Source organism: Mustela nigripes, chromosome 11, assembly GCF_022355385.1.
Source record: "Mustela nigripes isolate SB6536 chromosome 11, MUSNIG.SB6536, whole genome shotgun sequence".
NCBI classification, from domain to species: domain Eukaryota; kingdom Metazoa; phylum Chordata; class Mammalia; order Carnivora; family Mustelidae; genus Mustela; species Mustela nigripes.
In genome coordinates, this window is record NC_081567.1 from 5,900,419 (window position 1) to 5,921,792 (window position 21,374).

A 21,374-nucleotide genomic window follows, 5' to 3' on the forward strand; every position below is an offset into this window, starting at 1 on the left:
CCCACCCGCCGAAGCGGTGCGCCCCTTCCCCGGCCACAGCCCGCAAAGCACAGGACACATAGCCCCCTTGGCACTGCCCTCCGCCTGAGCCCAGTCACCAATGGCCACTCTCACGTCTGCTACTCTCTGCGCATCTCCATACCTTCCTCGTTCCCCGGGCTCTCCGCTCAGGGCGGTCAGATGCGCCCTTCCCCTCATGCCCGGCGCAGGCTTTCCCACGCTCATGCCACTGTGTGCTGCACGTACCCATCCAGCCCACGCATCATCTTGCATATATATATATATATTTATTTTAGTCTTCATTTGCCTGAAACGTTCACACGATTGCTAAACTGGGAGAGCAGAGCAGTTGCTGACACATTCACGATTTATCACCACCTTTTTTACTTGTCCTTATTCTGACACAGCCGCCGTATGGCCCGGCTCTGCCACACGGGCAGTCGGGGCACGGACGAGTCACAACAAAAGGAGCCACGGCAGCTACTAAGGGGGATGGCGGGGTAGAGTCTCTCACCATAGCCTTCGGGCAGTTCTGGTGACTGGTGGCCATGGGGTCGGTTCTGAGGCGTCTGGAGAGACCCCCGGACCTCGGGATTTCGGAGTCGCTGTGCCTGGAGTCTCTGATCTTGACTCGGGGACTCCACGAACCTGCAGTCCCCTCCCCCCGCAGCAGCAGCGGTGCTGTCTGTGTACGGGGCCGGCTCCTCCATGAAGCAGCTGAGTGGCCTCCCGGGCCCCGAGTCTTCATACACGGTTCTAGAAAGGAGAGCAGCACAGCGCGCATGGGGCCCCCAGCCCGAGACAAGCACCTAAAAACTGACCGCGGAGCCCCCACACCTGTTACTGGGCTTTCCCTCCACAGAGATGCGCCCAGCACCCAGATGTAGGAAATTCGTTCTGTCCTGTTTAAACAGACAGATTTCTTCGAGACCCACAAGCAGCCAAGGGGAACCCTGCGGGAAGCACGACTGAGGCCACGTGCAGGATGCGGGCATGGGGAGAGCTGAACGACTGATAACCCGACCTTGCGCTCTAAGGAGCTCGTGGAGTGAGATTTCATGTTTCTGGCTTTAAAATCAAATCCAAATACTCCATTTCCCTCATTACTTTACTGTATAATAGAACTCGCGGTTATGTAAAGCACTGCACCGACTTAAAGTATTTTCGAGCGTACATCTCTACCTCCCGAACAATTCTGAAGACAATTTACCTTAATAGGCTATTCCCCTCACAAGTAGTTTCTAGAAGCATCTTACACTGAAAACTTTCAAACATGCACAAATTGAGAGACTGCCTCCACGGCCCACCCCTGCCAGCCCCCCAGACTCATCGTCCAGCTACGACAACAGCCAGCTCCTAGCTACTCCTCTGCTCTCTGCTAGATTATCCTGAAACCAATCCCAGCGTGTTTCCGTTTCATCCTTACAGCATATAATCTCGAGAAGATAAGGACTTTTTCCATGATCACAAATGAAAAAAGGGGCATTGATTTTTTTTTTTTAATATCATCAAACACCAGTGTCCAAAATTCTCCAGTCATTAATCAGGATCTAACAGAGGTCCCCACACTGCATAGGGCTCTTAAATCTCTTTTATTATTAATTTGTAGATTCTCTTCCTTTTTATTTATTCCTCCTGTGATGTCCAAGACGGCGCAGTCGCCCACACTCTACCGAGCGCCCCCTCTGGACACTGCTCTGTGCCCTCCCGCAGGGGAGGTCGGCTCATTCCTCCGACCGGATTTCCAAGAGCTACGTCAATGTGAGATCACCTCTCTTTGGTGGTATTTTAGCAACTATTAATGATTGCTGCCCAGCTCCATGAAGGCACCTGGGCATCACAAAACTAGGACAGTGACCATAGCGTTTTTAAAATTTTAAGTGTTTCACAGCTTTTTTTGTTCAGTGTCATGTTGAGAATTTTTCATATATTTGATGTGTTCCTGTCTGTTGTAGTTATATTTCTTACTGATGCTCAAACTCCCATCTCTGGCCAGGGAAAACCTCTTTGAATTGGATCCCGAGGAATCTTGCGGGCATGGTGCCACTCATCTGTACAGCTTCCTTTATAAACAGGGAAACCCGGCCTGTAGCCCCAAGTGCTTTCCTGCATGCCACGCGCTCAGCACGCAGGTGCAAAGGCTACAGTCAGGGACGAAGAGAGCCCAGGGCTGCAGAGATGCGAGCGGGCACGGCCACGGGGATACGTACCCTTCGTTCTCTAACAGTCCCCTGCAGTCCACCACGGAGCCTCCAGTGCCTATCCTGTCCCGTGTCTGTAAACTGACTAAAACAGAGAAGAACGTGTTGCATTAGAAACCAGCGGCATTTCATACAACTGTCACACAGTGAGCCACTGCCAATGTGTAACTTCCGTACGCTATTACTACACAAAGCGAGGCACGTGTACACACAGAAACGTATCTACTGCCAGGCTCTCCAGTATGAAGCACTGACTCTGCGAGCCGCTTGGAACAGTCCTGGGAAATGCGGAGAAGGGGGTGCTGCGTTTTCACCCGCCCCATAAAAGATAACAGATTCACAATAGTCGCTTCCTCTAAGTTACCTCATTTTTAAGGAAGATCTTTAATGACACAGAGAGCGCTTCCAGTATCTGCAAAGTCTAGATGAATTTAAATATTTATCCTCTATCCCTACTGTGAACAACAAACACACGTATAACGTTGCTTCTAGATACTCGTTTTTTCCCCCGGCACACCACTCCCCGGAGAAAAAGAAATCACAAACGGAAAAGCATTAAGTGAGAACTTTCTCATTACGACAGTTTTCAGGATGCGTAACCACCTGTTCATTTATTTTGAGTCAAGTCTCTTCAAAGACAGTGCCTGCAAGATTTGGGGTCCTAACTCACTCGGGTATGCTGCTGAACTGCTGGGTTTTCTCCACCTCCTTGCAATGCACGTGGGAATTACCCTAAAACACTAATAAAATGAGGCGGATAACAGAACAAGCCACCTGACAGGGAAAGCGCTTCCAACGGGATACCTCTTGCCAACACTTGTAACTTTAGCATATCTCATTCTTCTCCCTCCTCCACAGTTCAGTCCTAACTCTATAAAATCCCGATTACGTGGACGTCTTCCGAAGTCATCCTTGCTTTGTACACACACACACACACAGTAGGTCTTCCTGAAGAAACCAGTTCTTGGCCCTCGCATGTGTGGCCACATTTCTTATCATGTGCCTTGGAAGAGACATTGACAAATTAATCGTCCATGAATGAGGTGCTTCAAATGATATTTGAAATTCTAACCTGAAATCTTTTGGGAGCCTAGTCATGGTCCTCAACTTGGGATGACAGGATGAAGGGAATTAGATAAAATAAGAAAACCACACAAGATGAACGTTTTTAGTGCTGAAAAGATGGCCCCGGATGTGGCCTGTCCTTTGACATCAGTCACCACTGTCAGTGCCTGCGTGTGCTTTCTCGGTGAGGAAGCGCCGAATGTGAAAGTCTGTAAAAGCATCTCTTTATACAGATGAGAAAGTTCTTACCCACTATTTGGCCACGAACTGCATCAGTATCTGAGGGGTTTAGTTTGCATAGATCCAAACGCTGGTCTGCAAACAAACAATTCAAAACTTAACCCAGGGAAATGTTAACTAGGGAGGAAGGCAGGAATTGTGTATTTCAGTATTCAAAAGGAAAAAAAAAAAAAAAAAGATGCCTCATAAGCCTTCTTCGGTTGGATGGAGAGGCAGAAAAGCATTTGGTTCTTACATCCGGTATCTTTTAATCGGCTGATGGCGTTGGAGAGCAGCCGCACGCAGCCCAGAAAGCCAGCCCCCTGCTTCTTGTGGATTTTCTTGTGGTTCCACACGCTGATGGTTATGGAATCCGTTTTGCCGACATACCTGAAAATGTGCAAACTCTGGTTTAATTGTCTTTCTGAGTTAGGATAGCCCACTGAGAGCTCATCTGATGGACCTGTTGGTACAGAAGAGCTCCTTGAACACGATGGGGGCCCTCTGGTCCACATCTAACGGGCACTCAATAAATACATATCGACTCACATCGATGGTGTGGGAAGAGGCCTCCAGCCAGTTATAGAAGAAGCAAATGGACATAACTGCATCGTAACAATAATCTGAGGACAGAGACTCGCTGTATTTGCACAGCTCCAAAGGACAACCGCAGGATTCATAAATTCCCACCAATTAGGCTTCACTGCAGAATACCAGTTTGCACCAAGGGGCCTTACAAACCCAAAGATCCACCGGAGGCACACTACAGAGCCCTAACGCAGACATTACACCCCAGCTGCTGCCCGTGCAAGTCAACCACAGAGGGCAGCTTTCGGGACAAGGAGTGACCACCCCTCTCCAAGCCACCTGGGATTCTTGAGTGTAACTGCAGTGAGTCTTGGAATCCAGTTCCTAAACATCCCACCCAAACTCAGCGCAATCCGTATCCTACGAAACCAAGAATCACTCCACATTCCTTCGATGAAATTTTCTCAGCAGGGACACGAAAATGGAGGTGGATGTAAAACAGCGGTTTTCAAAGTGCAATCCATCTTAGGAACGAAGGTAAATTCTCTGATGGTTGCATAGGCTGAGAGACATTCAACCATACCAAACGGTATTTTCTCTTCTAGAAAATCTACCTGTACTAAGAAGTGGGGTTTAATTTTATTTATTTATTTATTTAAGATTTTATTGATTTATTTGACACAGAGAGAGAGATCACAAGTAGGCAGAGAGGCAGACAGAGCGGGAGGGGGAAGCAGGCTCCCCGCTGAGCAGAAAGCCTGATGCAGGACTCCATCCCAGGACCCTGAGATCATGACCTGAGCTGAAGGCAGAGGCTTAACCCACTGAGCCACCCAGGCACCCAAAAATGGGATTTTAAAAGATGGAAATATACATAATACATTTGCATAGTAAGTATGAATAATAACGCATTTTTTAAAAGATTTTATTTGTAAATAATCTCTACACCCAGCGTGGGGGGCTCGAACTCACAATCCCGAGTTCCATGCTCCACAGACTCAGCCAGTCAGACATGCCGAAAATAATACATTAATTAATTAATAATGTCTGCCTTTGGCTCAGGTCCTGATCCCAGGGTCCAGGGATGAAGGCTTGCATTGGGCTCCCTGCTCGGAGGGAGCCTGCTTCTCCCTCTACCCTTCCCCCCTGCTCATGATCTCTCTCGCTCTCTTTCAAATAAATAAATAAATAAAATCTTTTTAAAAATAAATAAAGTAAAGCTCTACAACCAAGTTTAGACTTTCACTGGAAAAGATAAACAACAACAAAACAGCATACAGAGGACCTGAACTATGGCCTCTATTTTTCCTGTTAACATGGCCAGGAGATCGAAAAGTTTGAAAACCACAGTTACAGAAGCAAACCATAAAAATCCGTGAAAATGTCAAATACAAGAACTTCCAGGTATGTGGACTCTAAAATTAGGCAGGATGTATCCATTTGGCCATCCAGTAAGAAATTAGTAAATCATTTTTATCTTTATTATTAAATGCTTCTCTTAAAAGCTAGATACCTACTTTCCTGGGGCTCCCCAAACGGCTTATACAATATTTGACTCACAGATCATAGTGCTGGTTCCACTTGGGGTCCAACGTGTTTTTCACAGTGTCCGTTGAGTGGCACTGCCCAGATCCGTCCACCACAATCTTTGCAAAGGGGTCGGGGAGTCCTAGAGGAGAGAGGACAGCCACACCTAGATGAGACTACAGATCCATCCACAGGACACAGAACACAGCCTTACAGGCTACAGAGAGCTTCAAGATCATCTAATTTGGTGAAGATCACCCTGCTGCATTTTACTAATTTAGGGTCAATTTGATGAGCAAAGTAAGTTCTTGCTAGTTAGCTTCCTAAGAAAGGCAACTCAGTATAATGGCACTCGCAGATTTTTAGAGGCTAGAAAACGATAAAAAGAAAAAGGTTTAAATTCAAAATTTCATTTCCGATGATCACGAAGCGGGCTAATTAGCTGGAAGAAAAGGGGTCTATAATTAATTGTATTTAAACTCTCTAAAAAATAACCTAGAAATCTTGTTTATTGATCTTTGTCTAGTTTATCTATGGACACAAGTGTTCAACAAGTCTTAATCAGGAAGGTTCCTAAAGGCTGGCATGTGAATCACATGGATTTACACGATCCAAGAGGTAGCACAGGGCTTTAAAGATACACCTAGATGGGGGCCACTACTCCTGGGCTTCCCAGCTACTTAAATAAAGCCCGTAAGCCCAAGTTTAAAGTGTGAATAATACCACTTAAGAGTTGAGCAGCTCTCTTGTGAGAATCAGAAAGAGTGAAAAATTTCATGCTGCAGGCACCTGCTCTATTGAATTTTTTTAAGTTAAGGGTTAACTTTTTCCTGCAGAAAAGGATCACCATTCTATCTTTTGCACTTTTATTTTTTTTATACTTCCTTTCATCATGAGGCTTTCAAGATGTGATTTAATTTCTAAAATTTGACTAACAATTTGACTCAAACCCAGCTATTTTATAGAACAAATGTCTCGTGTGTATTTGAGCTGAGAACACTTCATCCAGCAGAAAGCAATGTATTGATGGGTGGAAAGACAGAAAACAGGGTGCAGCCGGAACAGGGAATGAGAGAGACCATTTTTCTGGTATGAGTTATTAACTCCATGCCTCGCAGCTAAGGAGCCTCTGCATTGTAGTCAACTTGGAAATGAAGTTGGTCAAATGATAGATCTATTCAGCAAAGGGCAGAACTCTTCCGGGGAATAAACCCAGGAGTTTTTTAAAAGTTGACATTGCAAAAACATGTGAGGAATATTAATGTGGTTAAGAGAGCAAAAGCAGGTGTGTACTTACTGAAGAAGTCTTTCTTTGCAAGGTTCTTGGCACATAATACTGAAAATAAACAGAAATCTAGAGTTAGCATTCATGGAAAAGATGTTCACCACCATCAGCGAAAAGTTGTTCACTGCCATCACACCCACCAGGTCTGGGTTGTGTTGCCCCAACCCCGCAATGGCCCCCAATTCACGTCAAAGCCCTAAGCCCAATGTGTTGGCGTTTGGAAGTGGGACCTTTAGGAGGTGCTCAGGTTTAGATGAGCCCATCAGGGTGGGGCCCTCATGGTGGGATTAGTGCCCCAACAAGAAGAGACCCCAGAGCTTGCTCTCGCAGCAAGATGGTGGCTGTCTCAATGCCACAAAAGGGTCCTCACCAAGACCCACATCCGCCAGCGCCTTGATTTAGGCTTTTCCATCCTCTAGAACCAGAAATACATGTCGTTTAAGCCATGTCATCTATGGTATTTTGTTAGGGCAGCACAAATGACTGAGACCTAAGTCTACATTTGCAATGAGGAAAAAAAATCTAGAACTTCTCTTTGCCAGTGAGTATCTTTCAAGTTTAGTACTATGCTAAACAAAAAACCTGACAAGTAACTAGAAAATATTTTCTCCTCCAATTGGAAATCAACTGTAACAAATATAAGATGTTTTCATTTAAACTTTAAATGTTAAACATACAGAGATAAATTTATCAATATGCTCTTAGAACCACACAGAATCACATGAACGCCAATTCAAATTAAGACCTACAATATTTACTTTATAGCTCCTGCTGAGAGCAACAAAAGGAACTGCATTTTGGACATCCGGAGAAATAACACAATATCGCAAATGCTAGATAAGAGAAAGCAAGGGAGACTGATGGAAAATATGAGACCGCCACCAAGTGATGTGACACACAAATGAAAAAAATGCGTATTAAGAATTTAGCACAATGGGGCGCCTGGGTGGCTCCGTGGGTTAAAAAAGCCTCTACCTTCGGCTCAGGTCCTGGGATCGAGCCCCGAATTGGGCGCTCTGCTCAGCGGAGAGCCTGTTTCCCTTCCTCCCTGCCTATTTGTGACCCTCTGTCTGTCAAATAAATAAATAAAATCTTAAAAAAAAAAAAAGAGAGAGAGAGAGAACTTAGCACAGGGGCACATGGGTGGCTCCGTCAGTTAAGCATCCGACTCTTGGTTTCAGCTCAAGTCATCATCTCAGGGTCGTGAGATCGAGCCTGGCGAGGGGCTCCAGGCTAAGGGTAGAGATTCTCTCTCCCTTCTCCCTCTGCCCCCTCCTTCTCTCTCTCTCTCTCAAATAAATAAATAAATCCTAAAAAAAATTTAGCACAATGTTGGCACATAGAGAGAATATAATAAATGCTGTTATCATTATTTTAAACGACAAGGCGGCATCAATTACTGTGAAAAAATGTTGTTCTGCCAGCTGTTCCATGATTAAAGCTACCACCGCAAGGGAAAACACACCAATGTCACTTTTCCAGCGCTCCACAAATTTTGCCAGTTTTTAAGAATACAGTGCTTTGCTATGAACATATCATTTAACATATCATTTTTATGTATATTCATATACATTGTTCCGTCAACTTTTCACTTGGCATACTTCTACGTCACAGCTTTATGAGAGATAATTCATATACTATACAATTCATCTAAAGCATAAAATTCAGTGGGGTTTGGTATATTCACAGGTTGCAAAAGCCCCACAATCGATTTTAGAACATTTTCCTCATCTGCCGGAAGATTCCATACCCATTAGCTAGGACTCCTCACCCTTCTCCTAGCCGACCTCTAAGCTACTGTATGTTTCCGTGGAGTTGCCTTCTGGACAGTTCACAGAAGCAATCACAGCGTATGTGGCATTTTGTGACCGGCTTCTTCCACGGCGCGTGTTTTTAAAGTTCACCCATGTTGTAGCGTGAATCAGTACTTGGTTCCCCTCCATAACTGAGTGATGCCCTATTGTACGGACAGACTGCATTTTCTTTCTCCATTCATCAGCTCAGAGACATCTGGGTTGTTTCCAATTTCAGGCTATTGGGAGTGATCCCATACAAGCTGGGATGCAGACCTAGATTTTATTTTTCTTGTTGGGAATCTCTGAGGCATTACGTCTAACATTTTGAGCAAGTGCCCGGCTGTTCCCCATGGCACTGGCACTATTTCATCGTCCCACCAGCAACATCTTGACGGCTCCGATTTCTCCACACCCTAATACTTGTTATTGTCTGTCTCTGTGGTTCTTCATCTCTGTGGTTTTAATTTGCACTTCTCTGATGACTCATGACATTTCTTGTGCTTATTAGCTATTGGTAAATGTTCTTTGGAGAAATTTCTATTTAAACTTCTTTGCCCATTTTTCAATTGGGTGATTTGCCTTTTTCTGTCAGAATTCTTTATTCTAAATATGTAGATTTCTATAGAGAAGCTAACCTTATCAGATATAGGATTTGCAAATATTCTCCCATTCTGGGGGTTTTCATCTTCTTGATGGTGTTTTTTATTTATCTATTTATTTTTAAAGATTTTATTTATTTATTTGACAGACTGAGATCACAAGTAGGCAGAGAGGCAGGTAGAGAGAGAGAGAGGGAGTAGCAGGCTTCCTGCTGAGCAGAGAGCCTGATGCGGGGCTCGATCCCAGGACCCTGGGATCAGACCTGAGCCGAAGGCAGCAACTTAACCAACTGAGCCACCCAGGCACCCTCCCTAAGTATTTTAATCTTTTGGGTACTATTGCAAATGGAATTGTTTCCTTAATTACATTTTCAGATGATTCTAGTGTATAGAAATACAACTGGTTTTTGTACATTCAACTTGTATCTTATAACTTTGCTGAACTCATTTATTAGCTCTAATACTTGATTATTTTGAATTTTCTGTATAAAGATCATACCATCTGCAGATACAGTTTTACTTCTTCCTTTCCAATCTGGATACTTTTAAAAAATTTCTCCTGCCTAACTGCCCACTACCTCCAATACGAGACTGAACAGCAGGGGTGGGGCACTCATCTTGGTTCTGACCTTAGGGGGAAAGCATTCAGACTTTCAACCACTGAGTAGGATATTAGCTGGGGGTTTTCGTAGATGCCCTATATTTGGCTTGGGAAGTTTCCTTCTGTTCCTAGTTTGTTGAGTGTTTTTATCATGAAGTGCCATTAGCTTTTGTCAAATACTTTTTCTGCATCACTAAGATGGTCATTTAGTGTTTGTCTTGTATCCATTGGTATGATACAGTACATTGATTCTCAGGTGGTAAACCAACCTGCATTTGTAGATAAATTCTTCAACATTTTATTTATTTATTTATTTGACAGATGGAGACCACAAGCAGGCACAGAGGCAGGCGGGGGGGTGGGGGGAAGCAGACTCCCTGCTGAACAGAGAGCCTGACATGGGGCCCAATCCCAGGACCCCAAGACCACGACCCGAGCCAAAGGCAGAGGCTTAACCCACTGAGCCACCCAGGTGCCCCTCGGAGATAAATTCTACTTGGTTATGGCACATAATCCTTTTACGTGCTATATTCAGTTTGTTTGTAATTTATCAAAATTTTTTTGTCTACATTCATAATGGATATTGGTCTATAGTTTTTTTTAACCAGAGTGACACTAACTTCATAAAATAGGTGAGAATTGTTCACTCTTAGTTCTTTTTTTTTTTTTAATATTTTATTTATTCATTTGACAGACAGGGATCACAAGTAGGCAGAGAGGCCGGCAGAGAGAGAGGAGGAAGCAGGCACTCTGCAGAGCAGAGAGCCCGATGTGGGGCTCGATCCCAGGACCCTGGGATCATGACCTGAGCCGAAGGCAGAAGCTTTAACCCACTGGGCCACCCAGGCGCCCCTCTTAGTTCTTCTTCAAGTGAAGAAATGGTATTCATTTTTCTATAACATTTAGTAGAATTTGCCAGGAAGCCATATAGGCCTGAGCTTTACCTTGTGGAAAGTGTTTTCAATTACTAATCCAATCTTTTCACTTTTTACATGTCTACTCAGATTTTTTCATTTCTTCTTGAATCAGCTTTGGTAGTTTGTGTCTTTCTAGAATTCTATTAGCTTCACTTTGGTTATCTATTTGTTGGCCTACAGGTGTTTACGGTATCCCCTAATACCTAATTATCCTTTTTACCTCTATATAGTCAGTAGTAATATTTTCTCTTCATTTCTTTATGCTCTTCCTTCCCAAGGGATGGACACACACACACACACACACACACACACACACACACACACATTTTGTCTCTCTTTGGTCTCCTTCGTGGCTAGATCATAATTCATTACAACCCCTGCTGGTTTGCTTCTGTAATTACAAAAGAAATACTTACAAAAAATGAAAACTTGGAAATGTGTAAGTAGAAAACTCACGACCCTGAAATCTCGTCATTAACTCTCCTTAAGATTCTCCTGACTACTTGCTCATGCTTATTATTCCCACTGAACTTTCAAATCATGTTGAGCAAGTTAAAAAAAAAAAATTACTTAATAAATAAATTTGAGGGGACTTATCTCTTTACAATACTGAGTACTCACATTCTTGAATGTAGTACATTGATCCATTTATTAAATTCTTTAATACTCTTAAGTGAGGTTTTAAAGTATTTCCTAAAAGTTTCCCACATTTTTAATTGGGTTTATGCTTCAGTGAGTTTTGATAATTTTGTGAAGGGGAGTGTTCCTTTCACTGCGTTTTCTGTTATTTGGATATAGGAAAGCTACTGATTTTCTTGCATTAATTTAAAATCCGCCATCTTTCCACCTCCCTTCAAATGGTTCTGCAGATGTTGTCTCCTTCAACTTCTCTTTTCTCTCCCACAGTTTCAATGTCTCAAAGGCTCTCACGTCAAGCTCAGATGTCCAAAACTAAAGCTGAAATCCTCCCACTCGGCCTAAAAAGCTGGTCCTCTCTCAGGATCCATTACTTCAGACAGCTACACCCATCAGTTGCACAAGCCAGAAATCCATGTGTCATGCTTTTACTTCTCCATCTCTCTGGAGTGTCTCGACTCACCATCTCCACCCTTGTTCAAGTCCCCAACATCAGCCATCACCTAGTAACCTTTTCAAAATTTAAATCTCCTGCCTCCTTCCACACTGGCTTCCCATTGCAAAACTCCAGTCCTGCCATGCTCTAACCCCAACAATCTACCTCCCCTCTTCGGCCTCAAACATTCTCCACCAGCTCCTGGCTCTCGTTTGTCTAAGGTGCTGGTGCCGGGCTGCTTTTGACTAGAAGAATTCTGCTCACATCTCAAAAAGACGGATCTTTGTTCATATTTACAAAACTAGCGATGTTTTAATTAAAGGCTCATTCCAGTGGAATGTGATTACCTCATGAAGTGGAGAAAATCTCAATAGCATCAGCAAAGACAACCTCGCCTCCCTTTTGTGTTAAAACCATTTAGGGCCATACTGAATCTGGTTCAGTTAAAGGAATTATGATTTCTCCCACTAGAATAACAGTATGATCTTGTACACTCTAGGAGGTAAAATGATAAACTGTAATTTAGCGCAGCCTAAAATCCCACTCCGTCGAGAGACGCCAGTTCTGAATGAGCTTCTGAGGGCACAATGAACAGAAAATGAAGTCTATTTCTCTCAGCGTAGACCACTGCCTGGTTGCTTTGACTCCAACTCTCGGGTCCCCCTCTAGTTCGGACACATCATGTCTCTTACATCCCATGATTTCCTAATCACATGCCAGAATTTCCTATGTTGGGGATAAGTGACAGCGAATTACCGAGGGGGCTGGCCTGCTCCTCTGCCTGCCCCCTGGGTCCCCACCAACAGCAACACCACTCTTGTGACTTTAGAGGCTCCAAAGCCCTTTTATGTACGGTATTTTCTACCTCTTCCTCACAGCATTTGGCAAGCGGACAGACAAGGCAGGTGTCATTTTTGCTCCCCTCTTTCTCGGTGAAACGATGAAGATTCAGAAAAGATGCAGCAGCCACCCCTCCCCCTTCCAGCCCATCCCACGCGATGTTATCACAGCAACCGAATGGCCGCTACCACTTTAAGATTAAATCCTCTCCCACAGGGGGCCTGGGTGGCTCCGTGGGTTACAGCCTCTGCCTTCAGCTCAGGTCATGATCCCAGGGTCCTGGGATCGAGTCCCGCATCAGGCTCTCTGCTCCGCGGGGAGCCTGCTTCCTCTTCTCTCTCCGCCTGCCTCTCTGCCTACTTAGTGATCTCTGTCAAATAAATAAACAAAATCTTTAAAAAAATAAATAAATAAAATCCTCTCCTTGTCCGCTGCTTCGACTCTGTTCCTCCCTTATAAGAGGGTCCGCTGGAATAAGGAACTGTGATTTTTATATTCACCATTGTCTTGGGCACTTGGTGTGGCGCCTGGCACACAGGGGTTACTTTTAAAATGCTTGCTGAATAAATGAATTGACAAATAACCTTTTCTTCTTCTTTTTTTTTTTTTGGAGAGAGAGAGAATGTAAGCGGGGAGGGACAGAGAAAATCTTGACCGGGCTCCACGCAGAGCCACAGAGCCCAACGTGGGACTCGATCTCACCCGCCTGAGATCACGACCTGAGCCCAAATCAAGAGTCAGACTGACTGCACCACCCAGGCGCCCCTTGTAATAACCTTTTTATTTTCCCCTGAACTCATCACTAGAACATCAACACCAAGAAGGCAGAGACGATCTTCCTGAATCATGACATCCCTGCCGTGCAGCACAGGGCCTGGATGAGTGGAATTCTCAGGAAATGTTGGAAATGCATGAAGGAACGGCTAAATGAGGGAGACCCCTTGGCCAGCGCCACCCACCCCCCACCCCCGCTCCCAGCGGCTGCCTCCGTCAGGGGTAGAGGGGTCCCTCGCCCTGGGGCTCTTGGGAACAGGTTCACGCTATTTCTTGAGGTATCACTAGGGACATCTGGCTGACACTAAGGGAAAACATAGTCCCCTGAAATTTCAAGCCAGACATAATATTTCAACAAGGGAGAAATTAAGTATATGTCAAAAAACCAGTAATACAAACTGAGAGGGCATTTGGAAATTTTCATTTGAACAAAAGCCCTCATTAACGAACAAAGTCATTTTTACATCTCAAGGGATGGTCTTCAGGGACTGGTTAGACCACTGCATTCCAAGAAGATACATAACATATTTGATTTTTAAATTTTAATTGTAAAGTGTTGCTTTTTGGGACACCCTGGATTTGCTCCTGCAGGATGGACTGGACGAAGACTCCTTCCTGTGGGAAGAATGACCCAAGCCAGCCTCACGGGCAGCAATTTCCAAAGCCACTGCTCGCGTCTGTTTGAGTTCTTCCCAAGCATCACAGGCTACACAACTGACCTCATCTAAAGCCTTTTCTACCTCCAGACCATGTTTCTATCTTAAATTAGCCAAATGGTACATCTTTCAGCCAGGAGAGTGGACCCAAGGCATCTACAGTTAGGGGACTGACTACACAGGTGTCTTAGAATACAGGAAAACCCAAGTTGTTTTTAGAGACCGTTTTATCTCAATAGTTAAGGTTCTACTCCAAAAGTAATCAGTTCAGGGAATTACCAATGATGTCTCTCTACACAAGTTTGTTTTTCCTTTCAAATGTCCGCATGTCAAACACCACACACAGTGACACTGATGAACTCCCACACCTGAGCCCCCTGCGTCTACTGTCTCAGCTCCTGCAAAGCTCATGGTGACTTAATTACCGGCAATCAAGGAGCGCTATGCAACGTGACCTTCCCAAACCATGCTGGCAAGCGGACTATATATCCCAGGCAACCATCTGACCAAAAACATCCGAGGAGACTTATCCATGGAATCCAGGGGAATAGTTTGGGAGATGTGGAAACTTTGTCAATGCTTTGCGAAACTTTAAAAAATACAATCTAAGTCCCTTTAGTGTAAAGACGGCAGCTGAAATTTACTGAATGCTCACCAGGTAATGTGCAGTATATTAAGTATCTGACATGCACGACTGCGTTAACTCAACACCACAATTTCATGGAGTATTTTCATTATATTCATTTTCCTGATGAGAAAGCTAAGGCTTTAAAAGATCATAGCACTTCACCACCCCCCCACCCCGAGTCAGGCTAGTACATAAAAGCTGCTACTTCTGAGAGGTAAATCCATTTAACCTCTTAACAGATGTTTGGTGATCACCCCACGCCAGGTGGAGTCCTGTTCTAACGCTGAAGGTTCCATGAAGCACAAAACAAAACAAAACAAAATTTAAAAGTCTGGGGCTTGCTGTCAGTTTGTTTCCTCAGGGTTTGGCCTTAAAGAAAAGTAAATTAAGATACTTTTTTTTGGTTTAATAGCAATTGCTTGAAACTAACTTCTCAAGCATTCTTCCTAAGGTTGTACAATATAAAATAAAACTCAACTTTGTCAGGAAGGAAATGAATTTTAACCCCAAAAAGGTTGTCATTGAGTAAATGATATCTGATCGTCACCCTAGAAGGACAGGAATGAACTCTGTTAATAGGCGCTAATCCAGGGCTAACTGGAGGAGAAACCTGCAGGCTTCCAAACATCCTCACCTACCTGGGCTGTGTCCTTCTGATGAAGTCATTTTAAACAAGGTGATAACCACTGAGAGTGAGAGAAATTGAGGGATTTAGAGGAAAGACAGCTAGAAGTAAGCAAATTAGTCTATAACCTGGTCATTGAAACAGATATAAAACAAACAGGCAAGGAGGAAAAAAGTAATAATTAACAAATAATAGCAGGAGAAATTTCTTTGAGCATTTTCTCTCCTTCAGTTACTAAGCTGACAAATGAGGCTTTATTAATTGGATGCATAGAAAGGTCAACAGAAAACCGAAAAGTAAGCAGGGGAACACATTGCCAGTATCCCCATGCAAGGTTATAAAATAAAACCCATAATCTTCTAGAACAAAGCCCCTTATCATTTCTTTTCTATTTATCATCTTATAGCACCAAGTTCTAAAGCTCTGAAGTATTTAAGGGTATCTTTTGCACGATTTTATCATAAAATCTTTTATAATTACTTAGCTCATCATTATTTGCATCACAGTGTAAGTCAGGGCAAAATCATTATGCTCAATTTAGTTGAGAAAAATCGACGCTCAGGAGATTGAGCAACTTGCTCTAAGTGACCCAGCGAAGTCAGTGATGGAGACAAGAACTTAAACCAGTCATGAATGAAAACCACTGAGTTCAATGAATTATGCTCCTTCGTCAAGACAACTGAGTGTGAAGAAGAAAACAATCTGTTACTACATTAAAAATTTCAAATCAATGTGGCCAACACTAGATTCAAAAGATCATTTAAATTAAAAAAAAAAAAATCAGGGGCAGCTGGGAAGCTCAGTCGGTTAGGTGTCTGACTCTTGTTTTTGGCTCACTCGGGTCGTGATCTTAGGGTCGCGAGATTGAGCCCCACATCGGGCTCCACACTGAGTGCGGAATCTGCTTATGATTTTCTCTCTCTCCCTCTGTCCTTGTCTCCACCCCACTCTTTCTCTCTCTCTCAAAATAATAATAATAATAATAACGACCCAGCAAGTCCACCCTTAGGCACATAATCAACAGAAATGCACACATATACATATGTTCGCCACATGGAATGGTTATAACAGCAGTTGGCGAAAGTCAAAGGCTGAGAACCAATGAGACACCTATCAACAGTACAGTGAATAAATAAGTTGCAATATTCACAAAACGGAATATTATAGAGCAGTGAGCGAACCAACCTACAACTACACACAAAATTAGGAAGGAATCTCATAAATTGAGATGATATGGAATGAAAGATACAATCTACGTTATACAACGCTATTTATACAAAGCACAAAACCAGACAGAACTAATATATACTGCTGAAGTGTGATTAACCTTTAACGGGGGACAAGGTAGGGACTGGACAGGATCATGAGGAAGGCATCTGGGGAACTGGCCAGCCTATCTCCTGATCTGGGTGCTGACGATACCTGTGTTTGGTTTGTGAGAATTCAGTGAGCCATTCACTTAAATATTTATAAATCAGTCATAAAAATCAATGGAACAGAATAGAAAATCCAAATATAGACCCATAGGTCTGAGATCAATTGATCTGCACCAAAAGTGCCAAGATAATCCAATGGGGGGGGAGGATAGTCTTTTCCCATCTAGAAAATGGGATATCTAGTTGGAATAAATGGGATATCCTTAGGGTAAAAATAAACTAGCTTTAACTCTTGTCTTAAGTCATACACAAAAACTGACTTGAAATGGAGCATAGACTTAAACATTAGGTACCACTAAGGAAATAAAAGGCACTTTCCCCCAGTCAGGGAATAGTCTTCGTAATATATATATATCTGACAAAAGATTTGTATGCAGAATGCATTACAATGCATTAATAGAAAAACACCCCAACTTAAAACCGGGCAAAGAAAACTGAGACACTGCACTGAAGAAGACATCAAACGGTAAACACAATGAAACACGGTCAGCATCACTAATGATCAGTGACACGCACAGGGAAACTACAGTCAGGTGTCACTGCACACCCACTAGAACAGCTAAAACTAAAGCGACGGACAAGACTATGTGCTCATGAGGACGTGGAGGGACAAATCTCACATGTCGCTGGTGGAAGCAGAAATCAGGACAGCCACTTTGGAGAACTGTTTAGTAGACACGTACCCCATGACTTAGCAACTCCACTCCTAGATTTTTTTTTTTTAAAGATTTTATTTATTTATTTGACAGAGATCACAAGTAGGCAGAGGCAGGCAGAGAGAGAGGAGGAAACAGGCTCCCCGCCCGAGCAGAGAGCCCGATGCAGGGCTCGATCCCAGGACCCTGAGATCATGACCTGAGCCAAAGGCAGAGGCTTTAACCTGCTGAGCCACTCCGGCACCCCCACTCCTAGATTTTTATCCAAATGAAAACACAATAGCCACAAAAATACGTGTTCATGAAAGCTGACAACAGCTTTATTCATAATAGCTAAAAATGATAACCCAATATCCATCAACAAGTGAATAGACAAATGGTGGTATAGTCATAAAAAAGCATGAATTACTGATACAAACAAAATATGGATAAATTTTAGAAGCATTAAGAAATACCTAAGAGGGGGTGCCTGGGTGGTTCAGTGGGTTAAAGCCTCTGCCGTTGGCTCAGGTCATGATCCCAGGATCCTGGGATCAAGCCCCACATCGGGCTCCCTGCTTAGCAAGGAGCCTGCTTCCTCCTCTCTCTCTGCCTGCCTCTCTGCCTACTTGTGATCTGTCAAATAAATAAATAAACAAATAAAATCTTTAAAAAAAAAATTACCTAAGAGTAACTGCCTGGCTCAGTCCGTTATGGATCTGCTTTCGGCTCAGGTCATGTCCTGGGATCAAGCCCCACTTGAATCCCTCTCCCTTTGCCCCTGTTCGTGCTCCCTCTCAAATAAATAAATAAAATCTTAAAAAAACAACAACAAACTTAAGAGTACATGCTATATGACTGCATGTATATGAAACTTTAGAATAGGCAAAATTAATCAATATAAAAAGCCATCACTGGGTGAGTGGGCCCAAGAGCTAGGTAGGGAAACTAGCTACAAAGGGTCATCAGGAACTTTCTGGAACGATGGAAAGGTTATAGATCTTCACTTGCATGGTGGTTATGTGAGTGCCATACAACTAAGTGAACTATACACTTAAAATTAGAGAGCATGTTTTCTTATATTGATACCATTATATTTATTTATATATTTATTAAATAAAGCCTATTTTATTTTTTTATTTTTATTTTTTTTTAAAGATTTTATTTATTTATTTGACAGAGAGAAATCACAGGTAAGCAGAGAGGCAGGCAGAGAGAGGAGGAAGCAGGCTTCTCGCGGAGCAGAGAGCCTGATGCGGGGCTCGATCCCAGGACCCTGAGATCATGACCTGAGCCGAAAGCAGAGGCTTTAACCCACTGAGCCACCCAGGCGCCCCAAATAAAGCCTATTTTAAAAGAAAAAAGTCAGAATGCTGTACAAGAATACACAATGACATGAGAAGATAATCAGTATATTTAATTGGAAAAAAGTCACATTTCTAATATCATCATCTATTAAAAGAATAAACTGCTCCATGGAGAAATGTATGCTTCTAGAACTAGGATACATAATATACAAGGTGAGTACCTTGTAGTGACAGATGTAAGAAAATGCTAAAAAAAAAAAAAAAAAAAAAAAAGAAAGTGAAAGAATCCCACCACCACACTTCCACTTTGAATATAACTGACGTGTTATTAGGTTTCCAGACTGTCAAGACAGAAGACACGCTGTCTGCCCCTTCCTCCAAAACCAACAGGAAAGATGAAATCGAATAGTTCAGACACACAGACACATAGCTCTGCTCACAAATTAAAGGAAACTCTAGGAGATGGAGAACAAACAAGAAAAGGAGGGAACCCTGAACTGTAAACAGAGGATACAGCCACATACGGGCAACTGTGACCACAGAAGGTGGCCCCAATACCGTAGCATCTCAGGCGAGGCCACAAGGGTGGGAGCTGGTGTACGACGAGCCATGGGGGGATGGGGGCACACACCGTCCCGTGGGAGCCAGCAGCCCACAGCCAGGCTCCGCCTCCAGCTACAGGAGTGCAACACATGGCTCTGGGACACAGGACAGGGTGCCGGCAGGGAACGGGGGACTCAGGTTCCGAGCTCAGTCAATACACAGAGGAGCAGCCTCTTCGGCCGCACACCGCTCCCTCAACCTTCCATCCCTCTTGTGCCTTGACCGAGAAGCAGGAAACCCCAGCTGCAAAGATACTAAGAATCACTAAACGTTTGCAGAAAGTCACATCAAGAAAGAGAAAATAAACTTGATAAAATTGTTTTCCTCCTAAAACAGAGAACACACGTTCTTTTCAAACACACATGGAATTTAGAAAAGCAGACTGTCTTCTAAGTTACAAAGGAAACTGAAATTTCCCATGTTGATAAACAGTCCACATTCATTCACTTACATGTAATAAAACATCCATACCAAATACACAGCCTAAACAAATCTGTACATCTGGGGGGAAATTTTTTTAAAGATTTTATTTATTTATTTGAGAGAGAAAGAGAGCATGGCAGGATGAGGGTCAGAGAGAGAAGCAGACTCCCCACTGAGCAGGGAGCCTGATGTGGGACTCAAGCCTGGGACTCCAGGATCATGACCTGAGTCACAGTCAGTTGCTTAACTCTCCGAGCTACCCAGGTGCCCCTGCACATCTGGAAAACTCAAAACCTATGTTTAAATAGTCACTGTGGTCAAAATGGAAATGAGAACATATTTACAATCAAATGAAAACAAAAAGTACTATATATTAAAACACATAAGCTTAACTTCATTCATTAAAAACCCAGAAAGACAGAAAATAAATGAACTAAGCTTCCAAAGTCAAAAAAGGTAAATAATCCAAAGGAAGCAAAAAGAAGGATTAATAAAGGTAACAGTACACATTAATTAAAAAAAAAAACAAAAAACAAAAACAGGAGATTTGCCAAAAAACCAGAAGCCAGTTCTTCTAAATCATTAGTTTTTGATGAACAAATCTTAAAATAAAATAAAATAAAATAAAAATAAAATGAACAAATCTTTTTAAAGCAAGCTTAACAGAAAAGAAAGCATACATAACTCCGGCAAAGACAAAAGGAGGAGATAAAACTAGCAGAATAAATGTTACAAATCGCAACAGTACACCCACCACAGGAGCGACTTCAAACCAATGGCTAAAATGAAAACTTTCGTAGGAACATGGAAGTTGCCCAAACTGGGCCCCAAAGCAGTAAAACCCTGACCATTAACCATAGTTAGTTGAAACGGTCATTGAAAATCTACCCACAAAAACAAGGCATCAAGCCCAGATGGTTTTACGGGAGGATTCTATCAAGATTTCAAGGTACAGAAAATGCCCACCTTATAATTCCCTACAACTGATATCAAAACCAGAAATCATAAGCAAAGAAAATGACAGACTGTGGTAGACATCCCTAACCTCTCCACATCCAGTCCCCCTCTCCATCATGACGGAGGGAAGGCCCCACTACTCGGCTCTCTGGAGTTGGCAGGGACCATGTGACTGTGGTGTGTGTCACTTGGGAGCCAAAGTACAGAAGAGCTGCTAAGAGATCTCCATGCCTCCGTGAGACAGTGGGCCAGCAGAACCCCTGTCGCGTGGATCGCTGACTGACCATGTGGACAACAGCCCCCACCAACTCACAATGAATGAACACAAAGTAAATCATGGTAACCGAAGGGTAGTACGGGGGAGACCCCCAGGCTGGGAACTGGCAGACCAGGGGGCCTCAGCCTGACATGTGCGTTCTTCCAGAAGGATGTATTCATTTAAAGATTGCTTTAAAAAAAAATTAAATCTCATAGGTCCCAGAAAAAAAGAGAAAAGGGAAAAGACAATAGACACAGGAGAGTGAAGAAGGAAAAATGTGAAAGAAACCAGTAATTCGTTTAACATCTGGAGAATAGGGACACCTGGATGGCTCAGGTCATGATCCCAGGGTCCTGGGATCGAGCTCTGCATCCGTCTCTCTGCTCGGCAGCGAGCCTGCTTCCCACCCACCCCATCTCTC

The 21,374-nt window shown here is 43.3% G+C and overlaps 1 protein-coding gene across 4 annotated transcripts in view; it reads right to left on the bottom strand.

The window, feature by feature from the left end:
• Positions 1–21,374, bottom strand: part of SMURF1 (SMAD specific E3 ubiquitin protein ligase 1) — a 106,503-nt gene that overhangs the window by 23,160 nt on the left and 61,969 nt on the right. For 3 of the 4 annotated variants that reach the window (XM_059414428.1, XM_059414427.1, XM_059414429.1), the window contains exons 2-7: positions 6,838–6,876; positions 5,574–5,682; positions 3,742–3,875; positions 3,516–3,581; positions 2,211–2,286; positions 515–756 (exon numbers count right to left, since the gene is read on the bottom strand). In XM_059414428.1, the coding sequence (XP_059270411.1) occupies positions 515–756; positions 2,211–2,286; positions 3,516–3,581; positions 3,742–3,875; positions 5,574–5,682; positions 6,838–6,876 (666 nt within the window). The remainder of the gene's footprint in view (positions 1–514; positions 757–2,210; positions 2,287–3,515; positions 3,582–3,741; positions 3,876–5,573; positions 5,683–6,837; positions 6,877–21,374) is intronic. The other variant, XM_059414430.1, reaches the window with a different exon arrangement.